We start from the raw sequence: 21,277 nt of genomic DNA on the forward strand, positions 1-21,277 counted from the left end.
TATTTAGTAGATGCACCTTTGGCTGCAGCTACAGCACTGAGTCTGTGTGGATAAGTCTCAATCAGACTTGCACATCTGGACACTGTAATTTTACTCCATTCTTCTTTGCAAAACTGCTCAAGCTCTGTCAGATTGATCTAGGATCAGGTGTGAACAGCCCTTTTCAAGTCCAGCAATAAATTCTTTATTGGATTGAGGTCTCGGCCTTAACTCACCACTCCAGAACATTCACCTTTTTGTCTTTAAGCCATTTCTGTGTAATTTTCGCTGAATGCTGTGCTTCACAGTGGGAATGGTGTGTTTGTGGTGATGTGATTGTCTGATGGCCTGATCTGCCATTTGACCTCTTTGCCACTCTTCTGTTAAGATTTGCTGAGGAACCAGGGCAATAGTTGTTGGATGCAGTCTCTCCCATCTCAGCTGACGAAGCTTGGAATTCCTTGGAATTTTTTTTCCTGTCTCCATTCCCTGACTTATACTTTTCAATACCCTTTTCTCTGAGTTGCTTGGAGTGTTCTTTTGTCTTTGTGGTGTAATGGTAGCCAGGAATACTGATCAACCAGTGACTGGACCTTCCAGACACAGGTTTCTTTATGACAATCACTTGAGACACATTCACTGCTTAGTATCCATTTTAAAAGGGGTGTATATTTATTGACAATACTTTGTTGAAATTAAAGAGGGTTTTTTTAATTATTTATTTTGGTCAAAAAAGTCAGATATATGGACAATGACTGATTTATAAAATCGATTGAAGGGTAAAACATCTAAAGCATTGAATACTTCTATAGGCTCTGTAAGTGGAAATATCTGTTCTGCAGTGTTCTGCTAACTCTGTCACTTTTTCAGGCACAGTTCATCCATTTGTTTGGTGTGTACACTCTGTCTGCGGGATGGCTGTTTGCTGAGCTCGGAGGGTATTTAGGGAGTTCAGATAACCTTGAATAATCTACTCACCCCTCACCAAATAGATGGTTCCAGGTTTTGTGTGTGGCACGCTTGATTTAGCATTCATTCCAGTGACATAACATTTGGGGGGGTTGGGGGGGGGGGGCGTTGTTCGACATCTGCAGAGGGTGGTGTGGAAAGATCAGGGAGAGAAAAAAGAGAGAAAATAGAAGAATCACCAAATCCCAAATGTTTTCTGGTCACCAAATGAGCAACAAAGCAATCAAGCATGAGTAAGAGTTTTGAAATTAAACAGAAAGTTGGATAATGAAATTAAGATGCAAGCTCACTTCTTTTCATTTTTCAACTTTTTCTGCTTATTCATGCAGGGGCGGTTACGCCACTAGACACTTCTGGCTTGTTTCAATCCTCTGCTGAGTAAGAGGGCGAAAGGTTGTGTCATGCGACAGCTAAGCTAAACTGCCTTGTGTTTTGACTGAATGCCATCTGTCCACATTGCCCTTTTAGAGTATTGACCGGGAATCCCAGTGAGTACAGTGCTGCAGGAGCAAAAAGGCAGGGCTCTGTCAAGGCACATTTAAGGGGAAATAATGAAAATAGCAGTGGCTGAAATGGACACTCACCTCTGACCAGAGCAACAAAGAGATTGTCTGAGGATCAGAGGCTGAGATTTAGGAGGGAAAGCATGCAGCAGCAGGCGTCCAATGAAGCCAACCAAATCCTAAAATGTGCTTTTAGTGGAAAGAAAAGAATAACTTTGACAAATGCTATGCACCTTAAATCAAAATGCATTCAAAGCACTCCACCCACAAGGTCAGCGCTCTTTTCTTCGGCTTTTATAATAATTAATGTGACGTAATGAGCTCTGCTGCAGCATGCAGAAAACTTTCAGAAAAGTGGAATCTTAGATTTGTTCCTATTTGCATGCTACATAAAATGACAAAAAGGACACTTGACCGTGGAGTCCTATTGATTGAGTCAGGGTCAAGTTACCTTGCTGTGAGTTTGCACACTGCAGGCTGCAGTGGCGATGGGCTTGTATGACAATGAAAACAGGAGTTTAATGAGAGGAGAGGAAGGGAAAGATAAGGTCAGAGGAGAGGAAAAGCCGAGAGAAACATCTTTTGTTTCTCTCATTTGCTTCTTGTAATTTCCATTATGTTGGCAGCTATTGTGTCATGGTTATTGTTGCTTTCTGAGATATGGTTTCTAAAGCCTCTCCAGGCTGAAGACTGAGGGAGTGATAAGTGATAAGAGTGAAGAGCTGTAATTTCACATTTAACAGAAATTATCATCCATGGAAGAACTCATATTTGCAGACAGCGGGAAGAGGGAGTCTCTAAAGCAGATAGGACTCTCAATAGACTGTTGTTTTTTAATGTGGAGAGGAAGCTGTATTAGAGGACTGTGTAGTCTGATAGCTGTTTTTCTTCCCGTCCCTCCTCCTTCATGAGGAAATGGTTTCTTAGACTGACACTCATCTGATTTGAGTCACATTGTTTGTCATGGGTATCAAGTGATAGGAATAAGAATCCATATAAAAAGCCATTAGTTTTCTATTACTGCCAAACTGGATGGACAGGCACTCAGCGCTCAGCTGAATAACTGTGTTTAAAGTGTCAGGTTGGTTGAAAGAAGTCTACCTCAGTGGGGGCTCCTCTGCCACTTCCCTGGGGGCTGAGTGGCTGAAATGACCATAAAACTCTGTTGAGCTAGACAGCCTGTAATTTCAGCAGCGAGTGGCGCTTTGCCGAGGTATAATGGAAAGCCTGTGGAAGCCATGAAATTTGCCGCATCCCGGTGTTGGAAGACCATTGTCTGAACACTCAGGACACCTCTCTAAACTTTAAATTACTGTTTTTAAGCCATCATTGTCTGAAAGAGCTCTGCATCTAAAAGAAACACACAGCTCGTTCACGTTCTTTAATCTTTAGCGCTCTTTGCCTCTTCTCCTGAATCCCACATTCACATTTCTTTGTTAGCAGAAGAACCTTTGCTCATGAGGATAAGAGAAATGGAAAATGTAGTTCCACAGGTTGCTTTGTATGAGCACAATGGAGTTGTTCTCTCTCCCCGCTGTTTGTTGTGTCTTTTTTTATCATCCGTGCTGTGATTGTGTGTACAAGTGGCTTCTTTCAAGAGGCAACAGGACCAGGTGAGAGGGGGCTTTGAGTAGGGAGGACAGGTGCAGAGAGGGATAGATTTGTGTATGTTTCCTCTGTGATTTCACATTATGTAATGTGTTTAGCTGTTTGTGTTTGTGTGCATCCACACGGGTCTTTGCAGAAATTGCTAGAGCGCCCATACGTCCAGTTTTCTGAAGCGTGGCTGTGATGTTAGCAGCATGTCACATCGAGAGGCTCTCCGGGTGATTTGATAGGAGGGCGGATGGAGATGGAGTAATGAAGTGAGTCTGAGTGGGGTTTGCAGCTGGAGGCCTGAGCCCATCACACAACACTGGCTGCATCTCTGCTGTGGTGAGAGACACACAAAGACAGACAGGCAGGGAGACAGACAGAGGGATTGTAACCTCATCACCCCATATCCCCCCTCAGCCAAATCTGCTTGTCTGCACTCTCCTTATTCTCAGAGTTGAGATGGAGCACAACAGTAAGCACAACTCACAGCAACAAAAGGAAGCCTCTGTGTCTGGTACACTGTGCTAGGGCTGCACAAACCCACGGCTCAGTGTCCTGAATGTCACTGTCCCTCCTGTTGAAGGGAACAGATCCACTGTTTGCTAATAAACATGCAGGTAGAAGCTCCATTTCATTACAATGCATCTCGATGAATCCAATTATTCCCCAATCTCAGGAAAAAGGCACAGAATGATGAATAAGTGATCAAGTGTCACCACTGTAGAACGTATGATAAGTGATATAGCTGCCATGCATATTTAAAGACAAGGCAGTATGTAAATGTGTTTGGCATTAATATTCTACCAGTTCAGGCTGCTGTGGCATACAGCGGTGTGCAACATCAGCACTTTGTTGTTTTTTTAATATGGATCTCTTGATCAGTGCATCAATGCTGCAGGTGCATCTGTGAGTTTCTCATTAACTAAGATATAGTTCAGCAGCTGTATAAATAGGCAATGAGTAAATTAATCCTCAACACCTTTATTTATCAGTGACATGTGAATATAAATGCAAAGACATAACTCGTACTTCATTCACTACAGTTATTCTGTGTGAAAATGTAGATTTAAAGAGCAGCTAATAATAGAGTTAATAACCTACATTTCTTGCAACCTGTCTACTTAGGCTGCACAGCAAAAGAATGAATTTAAACTGAGCAAATAATACAAGAATGTCAGCTGAAAAACCTGTGTAATAAATGTTGACCTTTGAGGGAATTGTTACACATTCAGATGTACTTCAGAAAATTGAATGTTAAAAGCACAACTCGTCAAAAAAGAGAAGACTTACTGAAACGCCTTATCACCAAGAAAGGTTATCCAATCCAAAATCCAATCCCAATTTATTTAAACAACAGAAAGTTGACCAAAGAGCTGTACAATAGAAATTAAAAACAACAAGTGAAGTTGAAGTTTGATTGAAAAACAGGCAGTGACAGGGACAGCTGAACCCGTAGAGGGAGGGTATTACAGAGCTTCATCAGAGATACTGAGGAGGCCTGGTCAACACTGAGCTCCAACTTTGACTGTGGGACAGTCAGAACTGATCAGTGGATCTGGGTGTCGTGGTAAAATGTTGGGTTTTAAAAGGTCTGAGAGATAAGAAGGAGCAAGCCCAGCGATAGTTGTTTTAGCTTAGCTCAGTTTAGCAGGACTAAGCACAAAGACTGGAAATGGTAAACTGCTAGCCTGACAATGTCTGACTGTGATGTCTGTAACAGCAGCACATTAAAATCCAGATTTGGAGCAAAAAACCTCATACATACCACATCATCATACCATACCTTACCATGCCATGCCATGCCATGCCATACCATACCATGGCATTCCATGCCATGCCATGCCATACCATACCATACCATACCATGCCATTCCATGCCATGCCATGCCATGCCATGCTATAGGATAATAATACCTTACTATGGGTACCCATAAGCAGAGGCTATAGTCCTCAGTGCACTGGTAGCAAGATTCCCAGTCTGGACACATGTTTGGTGCATGCCTCCCCTCACTCTCTCGTCCCATGTTTCCTGTCTCTCTTCAGCTGGCCTATGAATAAAAGCAAAAAGCCCCAAAAATGATCAAAAAATTAAAATAATAATAAAGCAGTAGGTTACAATTTAAAAAATCCAATAAGAGGCAAGACAGTGTGATTGCTATGATAGGATACAATAGAACATGATAGAATGGAATACGACATGATTAAAAATGACACCACAATATGGTGCGATAGTAAACACTACGATAGAATACTATATTCAACATTATATTACAAAATAATGCTGTATAACATGATATGACAGCAACTTAAAACAGTAGAAAGATCTTCAATTAGAAATGATACCACAAGGTTCAGAACAGTCAGATACAATACAATACAATACAATGTGATCCAGTGTTACAAAACAAAATAATACAAAATGATACCCTACAATAGTATATGATTCAATACAATGCAATATGATGCATTGGAATATAGTACGATACAATACAGTTGTATATGATATGACATGATAGGACAAAAGGATACGATAAAATGAAAGGATACTATTTGATCACTTGACGATATTTGATTCCAAGGCAAGATAGGAAGTAATACAATTCTATATATACACTTCAATAATATATCATACAGTACTATATGATGTTGTGCGATGTGATGAGATATTCTGGGATGCGTTGCAGTGCGACACTATATTATGCAATCGATGCAATGTGATACATTCAAAGCAATGATACGATACAATGCAATATGATGCAATCGATACAATGTGATACAGTACCATGCGATCCAATACAATACCATGCAATACCATGCGATACGATATCATGCAGTGCGATGTGATACAGTGTGACATGATGTGATATGATGCATTACGATACAATGCAATGCAGTATGATAAGATGCAATACAGTCTGATATGATGCAATACCTTGCGATGCAGTATGATTAGATGCAATGCAAAACGATGTGATGCAATGCAACAGGATACAATAAATGATACGAGATGACGTGATTCGATGCTATATGGTACACTTTATTGACTCCTTTGAAAAGATTTGTCTTGGGCTCCAGTGCTGCACAGATACTGCATTCAAAATTGTAACAGACAATAACAAGCATTCAAACAAAAGCACACATACCAAGAGTAGTGTCCAGGAGCAATACCATTTATTCTCATGTTTGTAGTCCTTATTCTTATTTAAGTTAAGTTTACCCATTCCTGCTTCCAGCAAAATATCATTCAAATAAGAGACTTGTATCAATCTTTTTTTTCCCAGAGAGTGAAAGCATACATTTTCTGAACTGTCTTTACTGTAATTATGGTAAACTTTACCAACACTTGTGGCTTGAGATAAGGCAAGCACATTAGCTGGCATCATTTGTTTATGGTAATTAAAATGTGTCACTATCAGACCATGATGTACTTTGCTCTCAAATGCTCATTCATCATTTCACCCTTAAAAACAAACAAATGACTGTACTGCTTATAACAGACTGAGAAAAGAAGAGGAGCTTATCAAAGCAGCTATTACCAATGAGCCAAATCAACTGTTGTTTGTCAGCCACTAAGTTTCCCAAATATGATAAACCAACCGCAGACCAGCTAGAAAACACATCCAGTCAACTCTGTTTGTGAGTGTATGCTTGTGTGTGGGACTAAGGACAAAACAGCCCAAGGGACATTACAGTACCTTTGAACTTAAGGCTGCAAAAAATGGTCACACCAGGTCGAGTAAATGAGTCATGGCAGAGAGAGAGAGAGAGAGAGAGAGAGAGAGAGAGAGAGAGAGAAATGTGCAGTGGATTGTGATTCACTTAGTGGGCAGCTGTGATGTGAACAGTACAGACAGAGCAACTTTGCACACGCTACTCCCAATAAACCTACTTAAGTGGATTAGCAATGCCACCCTGGGGGCCTTCACAGACTTAAAGCTCTTATCACAAACACACACCGAAACAAAACATACTATTTTTATAAGGTCCCCTTGGTTTGTAGGGAGAGCAACTTTGGGAGACAAAGGAGATGTCCACTTTAAATATGGACTTAACAGCCAAAAGAGTCATATCATATCTTTCTCATGGTTACATAAATGCACAGCCACTGGCTCCGCTTTGCATGCAGTGACTGTAGTAAATAGCTTGTTGGCACAGAGGGGCGAGTGAGACTTGGTTGCTATTCAGGGCCACCTGTTGTAGTGGTCTGGGAACAGATGTTGAATATAGTCCTCCGGTTTGATGTTGGTCACTACTGGCAGCTGCTGTAGGGGACTACTGGTGCCAGAAGTTATGCCATGTGCTTTGAGTTTGTGGATGTGTATGTATGGTCATCTGTCATGTGCTTGTGACCGACTCTGTCTCTTTTTTGTGCTGTGCAGGTCGAGGCTGGCCGACTACATGGTGAACTGCTGGATGACTCCACACACAGTGAGCACCTGTCCCAACCAAGACAATCATCAGGCCTGCCTGGCCTCCTACGCAAGGCTAATCGGTCAGTACAGCTCAGGCTTGTGTATGGAGGGGAAAAGGTAGCACGCTTAGCTCTGTATTCCACATAATCTCCCTCAAATTTCAGACATGTTGAGATAAAGAGTGACAGTTATAGACAGTGTGACAGCAGGCTACTCTACCATGCAGTTTATCACCTGGAGCAGGCAGTGGAGCGAGACCTTCTCCCTCCTGGCCTCATATCTCCCTGTGCCCACTGGACATTAGTTCACGACTAGAAGTAATTAGGGAGTACAGAGCAGGGGAGCGTTTACTTAATTAAAACACCTTATGGCCATCTGTTTGCTCATATAAATGTTGTTCAAACAATGTGCAAGGACTAGCAGAGGCAGATTTCTCAATCCCAGAGCATCACAGAACTTCAACTCAAATGCAAATTTTCACAAAATAACTTTTTTTATTCCAGCATAGTGGTTACTGAAGTGTCCATATTTCAGTATCAGTCACTGCTTCCCCACCGTGTGTCATAAATCGAGCAGTATGAAGTGATAATATGCCACGGCGCTTCCGGGATTTCTCTGGAAAATGCTGCACAAAGTGCATCTAACGCCCCTGACTCCGGCTGAAAGCATCGCCACACAGAGACATTTTGAGAAGTAAAATGTTTTTGTAGAGCTGTGCTATTTTCACCCAGCACACACACACACACTTCCGAAAGCACCTACTTTGCGAAATATTCATAACATAATAGCCTCTTTACATCTAAAATAAAGCATTACAGAACGCTTCACCTTGCCATAAACTCAAACAGTGCAAACCCATTCCTATGACTAACATCTTGCTTATATACTATCTGCTATAAATGTGCTCCATTATTGTCCATTAGTGACCCATAACTGTTCGTCCTAATGTGTGTTTGTGTCTGTGTTTGTCTTTGAATGCCCTCACAGGGACAGAAATGACTCCTAACTATGTGGACAGCAGCGTCTCCAACTGGACCATCTCTCCATGGTGCACCTGTAAGGGAAGCGGAAACCAAGAGGAGGAATGCCTGAACTTCCTGAACCTCTTTACTGAAAACACATGCCTAAGTGAGCATCCCAACACACACATGGAGGCACACACGCATACACAGATTCTCTGCATGCTTCTGAAACTGATAGGGCTCCAACAGTCATGTAATATTGATAAGCGCACAAGCGTGTGATGCAGTTACTCTTACTGCTGCCATGTTAGAGAAGAGTGAGCCATGAACTTTGATCGAATGCAACTTTAATGGTGTCATGTCAGTTTCCGTTCACTGATGTCCTGCGGCTCTCTAGTGTGATGACTGTGGATGTTCAGCTGTTGAGAAGTGGATGATAGTGGTCAGAGATAACTGTGGAGAGTCTAAGGTACAGGGAACTTAATTCATTTAAATGCAAAGAGGGAAGCATTTACCAAACATGGATATGAATAAAGCAAGAACAAATGAAAATTGTAGATGTATGCAAACCTCAATTTCAAAAAAAAGTTGGGATGCTGCGTAAAAATGTGTACAAGAATTGAAAACAGAGTTTTGCAAATCCTCTTTAATGTATATTCATTTTAATACAGCACAAAGATGAGATATTTAAGATCAGACAGATCCAATTTTTTTTAATATACACACATTCTGGATTTGATACATGTAAAAAATTCCCAAAAAATTGGGACAGGAGGAATAGTTAGTAGGGCTGCAAGCAGCACTGTAGGGCCCTCGCACCCTGGCACATTTCAGGGTGTGTCGTAACTGCACGAGTGGGGGAATAAGCAGCCTGTGCTGTATGCTGCAGCAGAGCGCAGAGAACATGTGGTATCTATCATAAGAAATGAGAGAAAACTGGAGATTATTTGTTAGAAATGCTTCTGCTTTCTTATTGTAGATAAGCAAAGCAAAACATGTAGAGGGGAAGACCCTAATCATACATGTGAGATTTGATGTAAATCAAAAGTTTCATGTAAAAGTTACAGTGACCTCCTGTGAAATGAATAACGAATTGCTTGCCAGTAAAGAAAGGGCTCTGTTGTTTCAATTCCAGCTGCCACTAAGGGGGACTGTTATGAGATGTTTGCATGTGGGTGTGTTTAGTGTGATACTGTTGTCTTGCGAGAAAGAGCAGAATTTCACAGAATATTGTATACTAAAGTTATATTAGGTCAAAGTCATTTGGCACCTTCAAAAATGCCTGATTTTAAAGTTGAGATGAAGCTGGTGGACTTCCTGTTGGGATTTGGGCATGGGTCCAGGAGGCTTTTTTGTAGGCCTTGTGAAGACGCATTAGCAGACCAAAACTTATAAGCCTTGGCTGAATGGTATGTGGGGGCTGAATATTTAAAGGTTAAATTAAAAAAATCAGACTTGCACAAGCTTGTTCTTGTTCCATCTCTTTGGGACTAAAAAGTAAACAAAAAATCATTCAGTGACAAAAAGCCTTTAAAATATTCACATTTTTTCCCTTAAAAAACTACTTATGCTTTTGGGAATCTGAGTCATAATTCAAAGCAGTTCCTGTCTGCAGCGACACAGAGGCACACATCACAGCCTCTCTGTGTCTCTTTCTCTCCATTATGAGTCATTCAGGCTCTCTTCTCCAGTTTCCAAGTGTTTGCACAGGCTCTGCAAAGCATGAGGGGATGACGGAACAGCCTGCCTTTGATTTTCACAGCCCAGTCACAATGCATTGTGGGATGCAAACAGCCAATATGGTGATGGCATTAGCAGCTAGTGGCAGGGATGATTTATAAATTGATAAAAAAAAAAAAAAAATGATGAAAGATGTTCAGTATTTGAGTTTCTCATTTGGATTTAATCTCTAAAGACGCCGGAAAGTCACCAAAGTTCCAGACTCGCTGGAAAACGTTCTGTAAAATGAAGGTATGGATAGCATGAGGACAATGTTCAGGAATTCTGTCCTGTCACAGGCAGCAGCTTCAGTGGAAAACTTTACACTACTAAAAAGTTCCCGACCGCTGTTGTCAGACGTCCCGCCCCTTTTTGATTTTGATTGGCAAGTGAGGGAGAGGCAACATTGATGAGTGCAGTGCTGTTCAACTGAGAGCACTTTAAGTGCGATGACAAAAAAAAAAAAAAAAAAAAAAAATGCAATGTGAAGGGTGTTATTTTTATCCAGGGCGTTGAGTTGGAGTCTGGACTACTTTGGCTTTGAATTGAAACTAAGCGCTGCCAGCGCTGAAAAAGCTATTCATGCCTTTACACCTATTTAAGGGAGGCCTGCTACCCACTGAAACTGTGTAGTGCATTATGAATATGTCAACAGAAACCCCACACTGTCAAGCAGCTGAAGGTGTACATCAAGCAAGAATGGGGAAGTAGTCCACTGTCAGTACTACAACAAGTGTATCCAGTCCCCAGACACCTACAGTGTTGTTGGAAGAAAAATGTGATGTAACACAGTAGTAATAATGCTTGTGTACCAACATTTTTGGAATGTAAGGCAGGCTTCAAATTCAGACTGTATGTATATTTCAAAAAAGCTGTGATGCTTATGAGTCTGAACCTTAAATATCTTGTCTTTGTGCTGTTTTAATTGGTTGAAAAGTATGTGCAAATCACTGTAGTCTGTTTTTCTTTACATTTTACATAAAGTCCCAACTTTTTTTGGAATTTGGGTTTGTATCCATAAATGGATGGCCAAATCAATGAATTGATGAAAGTTCTTTAAAGTCCAAATGAAAACTTGTCTGCTACATGGTCTGACAGGACTTATCCGTGTAAACTCCTCCACCCACTGATTAAGTTGGAATTAAATCATCTTAGTTTCTCAGGAACTAGTCATTTCTTATCACTTCTCATCCCTCCTTAGGGCAAGATCTGCCCAGACTTTAATACAAAGGAAACCATTTGCATGTCATTTCCACATTCAATCCCAAAAAGTTAAAGGGCTTATCCCTTGTGGGGGGAAAATGTCATGGAGGAAGAGATCTAGCATAAATGAAATAATAGGAGACGCTAAAATACACATCATCTGTACATCTCATGCATAACACACAAGGTGCAGCATGACAGAGTGGTTACCTCAAACATCCCCAGGATTTTTCCTTTTCCCACTGAGGAGTGAAATACAGTGTGAGGCTTCTTTGCTGTGGCGGAGCGAGCAGTGTCATCAGTGCTACAAGACACCATTGCCTTTAACATGTTCCATTGTGTGGATAATGCTTTCAGACCATTTCAATAGATTGCCAGGGTACCGTTTTAGCTGAGTGTGCAGGATGAGGGATGAAGCTCGGAGCTGAGGAGGCGTCTTGAAAAATAACACAAAATGCAGCATCTCCGCTCTGCAGTCAAGGGGAACCGGCGATAAACTTCCACACACTAGAGCTGAGAATACACACAAATGCACACCCACTGTACAGAATGTATATTTATACATGTAAACAAATGATCCCCATGACACCAATGAATCCCACATTCATCCCTATCTTTTATGCTCTTTTCTGTCCCTGCATGCTTAATCCTTTCCAACACTGATTGACAACCAAAAACAGTCTGAAACCAGTCAAACGTTTATAACAAGAAAGAAACAGAAGAGTTGTTCCAACATTTATTCAAATATGTGTCAGGGCCAACAGACGACATTCCAGCCCAGAGGATAGTATAATTATAGTTCAAAGATATTCTGAACCCTGGTTCCTTTCCTCCCTCGGTGGCTGCCCCTCTTGTTCTCTCCTCCCTTATCTCTGCTCCATCTGTCCCTGCAGGTAAGCTATGGCCAGAGGTTATAGGAAAACTTATCCAGAGTCATTAAAAAATTGAATTGCTATTGGCAATGAGCTTAATCACTCAGTGGAACATTTGGGTGCAGTAAAACATCCAGCATGGAGGCCTTCAAGCCAACTGCTTTGATTTATGACTATTCCCCCGTCTTAGAGCATCTGCAGGGGCAGAGCTAGCGATAGCCGACCCTGACAAACAGATGCGTAACATTACATGTCTCAGCAGTACTTCAATGGCTCTTCACTACTAGCGTTAGAGTTGTTAGGCTTCACTGGAGAGCTCTGTTCCTTTCTGTGCTTTTATTTTCCGGCAGCAGCCCAAATTGCCAGTGTTGAACAGAGAGAGGAACATGAAGCCTGCTTTTGTGTGTGTTAAGTGCGCAGGTGTATGTGCGCTTTGGCTGTACAGTATGTGTACTGGTGTGGGCGTGAGCAGCTCTGTGTAGGTGGACAGAGGATGTGACAGACAAATCTACGGGGCCATACATCAGGAAGACCATGCTGCCATTATTCATGTGTGCTCCATAAGTTGTCCTTTGAGTGTTGGTGGGGGAAATGCCATTCCTCCTTTGTTTGGGAATGTTTTGAATTTGATCAGTCACACAAATCTATTCAAAGTCATCTCTGCATGCTGACCTTATAATGGAGGTGGTTGCCAAGCAATTACATGCCTTGCCTTCTCTCCGACTGCACAAAGGGAAAAAGGCCCAGTGTTTTAAATGGTTGAGCAGCCAAAAAGGTACTCAGGCCTGATTTTACCATATCTGGCTGGAAAGCTGACTGAGCAGGGATTTATCACAGTTTAGCAGAGACTCGCACATACCACATATATACAGGCAAGGCCGCTCATAAGGGGGGATAAAGGGAGAGGCTTTCTAGGGCCCAGCCAAAGGGAGGGCCCATGAGGAGGTCAGCAAAATCATGGTCCATTGTAAAGTTAATCTGTGATAACCATATTTTACATATAACTGGAATAGTAACACTTATCATAGCAACAAAAAATGAATTTTAGTTATTTATGCTGTGGTACAATATAGCACTGTTTAAAAATGAACACCCCTTTTCTTTAAAAAGATTTATCTTTTTTTGTAATGTTAACAATGTTAATGGGCACACTGACTCTCTAAACCACATTTCAACAAAAACAAACAAAAAAAGCATGGTTACAAGTGGCAAAAAGATGGGTTAAAAGGGGCAAAAAATATATATAAAAGATGAAAATGGTAAAGGCTGGCAGAAATCAAGAAAAAAATTGGTTTGGTTTGGTTTGGAGTTTGATAGTTTATTTTGAACATCCAAAGAAAAAAATTAAAGGAAAAAAATAATATTAATTTAGCATATAAAATAGCTAAAATATAGTAAATACTTAAAAGTGAAATGGGTAGAAGTGAAAAATTGGCAGGAAAAGAGGAGGAAATGGGTTAAAGAGTGACAAAAACAGCCAAATAGAGGCAAAAAGGGTCAACAAATACCAAAATTGGGTTTAAAGTGGCAAAATGTAATAAAGATTGTCAAAAATGGGTTAAAAAGTGAAAACATGGGCAAAAATTTGTAGGAAAATAATGAAAAGGTGGTCAAGAATGGCAAAGGTCCAAAAACAGAGCTAAAATTTGTGGGAACGTAGATGAAAAGGTGTTAAACAATGGGCTAAATGGCGGGAAGGTGGCAAAAATCAGATAAAAGAGACAAACTAGAAAAACACTCTGAGAGTGCAGACCTCCGCCATTAGCCCTAACTCCCAATAGTGAAAAATCCTTTAAAAAAAAATCCTGGATCCATCCCCATGTGTCCCCCCACACAGCATTCGTCAATTACTCCCTCCCCGGCGGGGTGGAAACACAGTGAGGCAGAGCATTGGCTTTGCTATGGGTGGACTGTCATGGCAGAAGCATTGCCTGCTGGTGCCAACAGATGCACTGATAGTCTCACCCATGGTCTCACTGGACAACTGGAAGTTATGGCAGAGGGTGAATACTCCTCTATTCCTCCCAGCTTTGTGAGTATTCTCGCTACAATTCCCTGTCTTTCTCTCTGTTACGCTCTAACTCGTCTCCTCGACCGGGGACCGTCTTTCAAACTCTTTAAACTCCAAAACTTTGTATAGAAACACATCCAGAAATGCTGCTTGAAGTTACTTATGTCTGCCATCTCCTGGTGTAAAGTGGTAACAGCGCAGACCTCCGCCAATAACCCTATCTCCCAATAGTACAGAATCCTTTAAAAAATTCCTGAATCCAGACAGTGATCCGGATCAGTCCCAAAATCTAATCAGTTCTTCTTTATGCCATTTCTGACATTTCTTGAAAATTTCATCCAAATCCGTCCACAACTTTTTGGGTTATGTTGCTAAAAAACAAATTAACAAACGAACAAACCCACCCGATCACATAACCTCCTTGGTGGAGGTAAAAATGTTGCAATATAGCCAGATAAAGTTGTGGAAAGGGGTTTAAGTGGCAAACCCGGTTTAAAAGAGGCAAAAATATTTGTAATGGTAAAGACTGGCAGAAACATTAAAATAAGGGTTTGGTTTGGTTTTGGGTGGGATAGTTTATTTCAATGTGCAGAGAAAAAAAATAAATGCAAAAAAATAATATAAAAAATTATACAGCATATAACATAGCTGGATAAAAGGGTGAAAAAGTTAAAGAGTGGCAAAAATGGGTAAAAGTGGTAAAAACGGGCAGTAAAAGAGGCGAAAAGGGATTAAAGAGTGATTAAAATGGGTTACAAGAAACAAAAAGCGATAATAGTTACCAAAACTGTGTTAAAAGTGGCAAAAAAGAATTTAAGAGTGGCAAAAATTGGTTAAAAATTTTGGGGTAAAAATGGGCAAAAACTGGCAGGAAAATTAATGAGAAGGGTTTAAGAATAGCAAAAAGTGGCAACAAGGGTGAAAATTTAGCAGGATATGTGGTGAAAATGGGTTAATATTGTTAAGTAATCCTAAGTGCAGAAGGCCCATTTTCTGGGTCTTTCAGAGACCCAGCCTATTCTGTGGGCAGGCCTGTATACAGGGCACATGCAGGCGGTTACACACAGGCACTCATATGCATGCACAGGCTGCTGTCTTCTGTTGGAGTTGATGGATTTGCCACTTTTAAATGATTCCTTTTCCAGAGTGTAGAACTGCCGGCAAACAAATTGGCATTCATCATCTTGAGTGCAGACATTATGCCACTATTTGGTCAGCTCTTTGCAATTTGAGAGCCACTGTTGCAACTCGAAACAAGCTGAGAACATGAGCTGGAGTTGTTTGTGTTTGATAAATGTGTTCATTGTGTCTCAGCTGGATTCCTTATTGAAGGAAAATTGCTGGATAAATTAAAAAAATAAACATGTCAGGCATTTGAAAATAAGGCAGTGCTTTAAATATTAAACACAGTTTTTAGTTGTAATATTTTTGTAATATCTGCCTTTTTGAAAGAATTCACAATCAAACCTCGGTCTTTGATTAGTTCAACTCTCAAGCTTCCTGACGAAGCAAAAAGACTGGCCCTGTGTGCTCTTTTTACTCCTTCCTTCCCTCAATCCCCCCTCCACTGCTCCTCGCTCCCTCGGTTGCCAAAGATTGGGCAGGGGACCAAGAAGTTGACTTAGAGCTGTCTGTCTGTGAGCTGGCTTCTTGCTGGGACGGCAGTCAAAAACAAATGACTTTATATCTCTGTTCCTGCAGGAAATGCCATCCAGGCCTTCGGTTATGGGATAGACAACATGCAGAACAAAAATGTGTCTGTCCCGGTCCCCTCGGCAGAGACGAAGACAGAGTTGAATTGGTCGGAAGCTCCCTTTGTCACCATCCCAAAGGTAATATATTGTATTAATGTTCCACTTACAGATTTACATGCAAAACAATAAGACAGTGTCTTTTTGTTTATCAGATGGGCTGTCTGAATTAAAGGTATTAATCCCTAAATCTATCTTACATAGGCCAGTAAAACGATTATTTCCATGTCAATGTGGCCTAAATGTATCCATATATGTTCAGCAGTTTCCAGCAACTTCTTTGCATAAATTTGTCAAAATGGACCTATTACAAGAAAAGCGCACAAAACCACTCCCCCACTATACGCTTGTGTGAAAGGAGGATTTTGCACAGAGGCGAAATCACGAAGCCAAACACGCTGCACAATTCACAGTCGCATCACATTCAATCTTTACGCCTGTTAAAGCAATTGGCACATCAGAGCAGACGCTTTATGATAACACAGTTTATGCTACACCCAAGATGATGACATTTGGTTGAAATATTATATTTCTCTCCCCTACAATGAAATAGTGAAAGAAGCGGGAGGTGGGGGGGGTTTAATCTGGATTAGAGGTTCTAAAATACTGGCCCAGGGCCTGTTCTCTGCTGAATGCAGTCGACTCTGAAGTCTGCAGTCAACTCGGCTCTAACCGAGTTCACCGTCTGACTGGAGCAGAAATACACCCCTCTCTGCTGTGCTGCATGCGCGTTTGTCTTTTAATGGGACTGTACTTCATTTCCTCTTCAAATTAAATGTGAAAATGACAGAAGCCTATTGTCAGCCAAACATTCCCCCCTCTCTCTGTCTCTTTTGAACATGTTTGAAATATTTCCCTGCACTTTAGGCCAGGAGGAATGTTTTTTTTCAAGCAATTGAGTTTGATTAGTTTTCTCTAAGAAATACGGTCATGCTTTTTTTAGATGTATTTTAGATGTGCTGTGCAGCCTTCTGTAGTAAGAATAATGACGTTTTTCCCCTCTGCAGCAGACCTTACCAAGCTTTTCTGTATTGGACACTGTAGTTTAACACTGTACTTTGTTAAGCTTCATTGTCTAGGTCAATGCTGTTATTGATGCCATTTTTCGGTGACTTTTACAGCTATACACAGCTGCGTGCAATGTTTATGAATGCAAATTTGCGTGCTGAATGAATGACTCCCATTAAGACGTCTATTTTGAGTAATTCCAGGGGCTTTCACGGCCATTAAATGGTCACGCTGCAGCCGAATCATGCAGCATTGTCCTTTTATGCAGAACGCTTCATTGTTGGGGGGAAGCAAATTAAAACCTTAAAAAATGTTGCAAAGAGGAGAATTAATGGACGAGCAGCACTGATAACAATAACAGTGTATATGTTTTGGAAAGGTGTGGGAGAGAGAAAGGGTGAGGGAGGGAATAGATGCTGGAATTGCTTCAGTGTGTGTACGTCAGTATTGATGCACCGCTCTGCGCCTGTCTCACTGCAGCATGGTGTTTAATTTATTGTAAAAATGGTAATTAGGAAACAATAAGACGTGTGATTACTCAAGCAGGAAGTTTATAATTAGAGAGGGAGCTGGTAGGGACATTTTGGGTGGCCCTGAATTCTCAGACAACTATGCCTGGCAATTAAAACTTGTCAAACTTCCCTGGCAGATAAATTGGGGGAGTGTTGTTTTGGTAGGAGTCCTCTTGGCAAAAGAGTGTCCAAGTCTCATGACGGTCAGTTCGGGCCCTGCAGAATACATCCACACATGTGTGCATGATTCAGAGCAGATTGTGAACAAAGAATGATGGGTAAATGGGCGATGAATGGACATGACACGACCGTGGTGCCTCTTTAAAGCCAAGCTGGGTCTAAGCCTGCTCATGTTGGTCATGCTGCTCTTATATGCAGTGCTATATAGACATATTCAGCTCATTTAAATGATTAATTATTTGAAATGTCACTGCGAGCAGTTGTGGGTTTTATCCCATATTCAGTGTGTAAACATGTGGGCTGAAGCTTGGTCCTCTGAGCCCTGCAGTCAGACGGGTAGCCATCACAAGTCGGACTCTGTTTATACAAAGAAAGACAATAGATTTCCCCATATAATAACAATATTCCATTGAGACTAGAGTAGAAAAGTGTAAATCATAATTAAGACTGCATACCTAATAATGCTGTCTTTGGTCAGCAAATGACTACTTAATGATTTATGGAATAATCTGTCAAGAAACATTCCTGCAGTACTAGTTAATTCTAAGGCTACATATGTGCTGTTTTCATCAAAACAATTTAATCTCAAGAAACTTCCTGGTTAAAGGTATAATGTATGGTATTTTAAACAATACCTTCCTCTCTGTTCAATTGCTTGCCCTGCCACCACATAGGGAAAAGAAGAATCAATCATGGCCAATATAATTTCACTTTAGTGCCAAAGTGAAAGCAGACCTCCACCAAGTAATGTTAATGACATAAAAAAATGCAAGGGAAAATATGTGGCTGCATAAATATTCACTCCCTTTAAAGTGACTGACCTAATTCAACAGAGGTCCAGCCAGTAGTCTCACAGTTACTTAAATGGGGATCACCTAAGTGCAGCAAATGTTCCTCAAGTGATTGTAGTATAAAGACACTTGAGTCTGGAAGGTCCAGCCACTAGCTAATCAGTATTCATGGCTACCATTACACCATGAAGACAAAAGAACACTCCAAGCAACTCAGAGAAAAGCGTATTGAAAAGTAAAAGTCAGGGAAAGGTTAAAGAATTTCCAAAGCACTGAACATCCCCAGAGTTCAGTTAACTCCATAATCAAGAAATGAAAATAAGATGGTACATGTGTAAATCTGCCTAGATCAGGACAACCTCACAAACTGAGTGACAGTGTTAGAGGGGACTAGACAACTATGACTACTCTGAAGGAATTACAAGCTTCAGCAGCTGAGATGGGAGAGACTCTGCATACAACAGCTGTTGCCTGGGTTCTTCACCAGTCAAAGCTTTATGGGAGAGTGGCAAAGAGAAAGCTGCTGTTGAAGAAAACTCATCAAATTACCAGAATTCACCTAAAGGCATGTAAGAGACTCCATGGACAGTGGAAGAAAATTCTTTGGAATGTGCACACACTGCACATCACCACAAACAAACCATCCTCACTGTGAAGCACAGTGGTGGCAGCATCATGCTGTGGGGATGTTTCTCAGCAGCCGGCCCTGTAAGGCTTGTAAAGGCAGAGGGTAAAATGAAGGCAGTAAAATATAGGAAAATCCTGAAGGGCAATCTTATTCAGTCTGCAAGAGAGCTACAGTTTTATTTTCCAGCAAGACAATGATCCAAAACTACAGAGAAATTGTTTAAAAACAACAGGGTAAATGTTCTGGAGTCACTGAGTCAAAGCCCTGACCTCAATCCAAATAAAAATTTATGGCTAGAATTAGAAAGGGCTGTCAGTAAGTAAAGAGGGTCAGTCGCTGATGCGAAGCAGCAAGTATGTTAATAAAAGTTTGCCAAAAGTATTCGGTTAGACTAGGCTAAGGTGCATTTGAAGACACAGTCATTCTCAATATACACATGTAGCCTGTCCATAGATTTCACATGGCATCACTCATGAAAATGCCCCCTGAAGAGTAAGAACTGCCTCCTACTGCTGTGCACTATGCTTAAGAATTATTGACCAAAACACATTGAAAAGGCATAAACTGTCCATATTTTTGTAGTCTTTTATGCTGGTCATGGTGTAAGCAGAAGGATTCAACTTTTCTGTAGATATAACAGTGCGTAAACATCACTGAAGCTAAGTTAAGACTCAGAGTTTTCTGGTTTTAGCTATTTAAACAGTGGCTCAGTGCTGTTTAAAGAGCCAAAGTCACAAAAACTTACACTGTAAAATAACATCATCATTTTTCAACATTTGTCAGGTGATGAAAACATGCATTATTTTTAAAGGTGGAGAATAAAATACTTAGTGCCAGGTAGTATCAATAGTAGCTTCTACTGTTCTTAGCTTTATTGCCTTCAAGGTCTTGGTCTTGGATATGCATGCAATGCATTACCAAGACATGTCCCACTTATGGCTTTTGTTTCTAACTCTCCAACCCAGCGTAACCACAGAGTGATGCATCATAAATTTTAACAAAAAATACCCAGAACAGCTCTCACAAATTCATGCTGTTACTTGTTAAAGTCAACATAATAGATTAACCCTTGATAATTTTCTGCCCCCTTATGTTATGGCTTTAACTGGAAAATGCCCCAACCCCAAATTTACTTGCTGACCCTGTGCTGTAGGTCTGTGGTCACATGGTGATCACAGGACCTCAAACTTAAATTCCACCAGATAATGCGTTTTTGGTCTATCTCAGCAGAGCTGATAGGTTTCAGCTTTAGTCAGTGAGAATTCTTCCACCAGCTCCTCTGTGTTGCATCTCTGCTCCATCGTGGCTCTAGCAGGCAGAAGCCATCTGCAGCAGAAACGCAGGACTTCTATTTTTACCAGATGCCAGACCTCTGCACATCAATTTAACCCAAAAAAGATTGAGCGAGGCAAGACATTTAGCTGAATTTCAGAATCAAATACTCTGTGTTGATCCCAGACGAATGCCAGATCAGTTTACTTACTTTACAAACCATAATGCTGTGGCTGAGCCTGTAGTCCATTGGTTCTCAAACTGGGGTCCGGGGACCCCTGGGAGTCTGCGAGCCACAGCTTGGGGGTCCGCAAAATAATTTAAATAAATTAACAAAGAAATGACATGTCATTTAAAATCAAATGAATACATATAGGGACCACAGTGCCATAAAACAACCATACTTAACTAATGACCCCCACATAAGTCAGCTTTGGGGCAGTAAAAACTCAGATATGATTGTGAGATATCACATAAATCTATCACTCATCATGCATCAGTCACTTTGCCGAGGTGTGTAGGTCAAGCTAGCAACAATGGATAAATATTTAAGCATGTCCACTTCGTCAAGTGATGCCTGGCCCAAACTAGCTACACTGAGAAAATATGCTGACAGCTGACTGGAGTTTGGCTTTATCAAGAATGGCGACAGAAGACCAAAATGTGTTGGGTGTCTTCATGTGAAGCTATGAAGCCCGCCAAGCTAAAGCATCATCTGATAACAAAGCATGCAGAGTTCAAGGACAAAACAAAATATTTTTTCTAACGAAAGAGTTTCAGAATACATCCACAACAAAACACAAGAATGTGAACCTGACCACAACCTCAGAAAAAGCACTGAGGGCTTCTTATTTGGCTGCTCAAAGGATCACAAAAAGTAAGACGCCAAACTCAAATGGACAAGAGCTT

At 40.9% G+C, this 21,277-nt stretch overlaps 1 protein-coding gene across 2 annotated transcripts in view; it reads left to right on the forward strand.

Annotated features, from left to right (window-relative positions):
• The window catches only part of LOC121509377 (GDNF family receptor alpha-2-like), a 97,187-nt gene that overhangs the window by 67,985 nt on the left and 7,925 nt on the right, over positions 1 to 21,277 (forward strand). For both annotated transcript variants that reach the window (XM_041786692.1, XM_041786693.1), the window contains exons 5-7: positions 7,427 to 7,539; positions 8,447 to 8,587; positions 15,928 to 16,058. In XM_041786692.1, the coding sequence (XP_041642626.1) occupies positions 7,427 to 7,539; positions 8,447 to 8,587; positions 15,928 to 16,058 (385 nt within the window). The remainder of the gene's footprint in view (positions 1 to 7,426; positions 7,540 to 8,446; positions 8,588 to 15,927; positions 16,059 to 21,277) is intronic.

This window comes from Cheilinus undulatus, linkage group 5, assembly GCF_018320785.1.
Source record: "Cheilinus undulatus linkage group 5, ASM1832078v1, whole genome shotgun sequence".
NCBI classification, from domain to species: domain Eukaryota; kingdom Metazoa; phylum Chordata; class Actinopteri; order Labriformes; family Labridae; genus Cheilinus; species Cheilinus undulatus.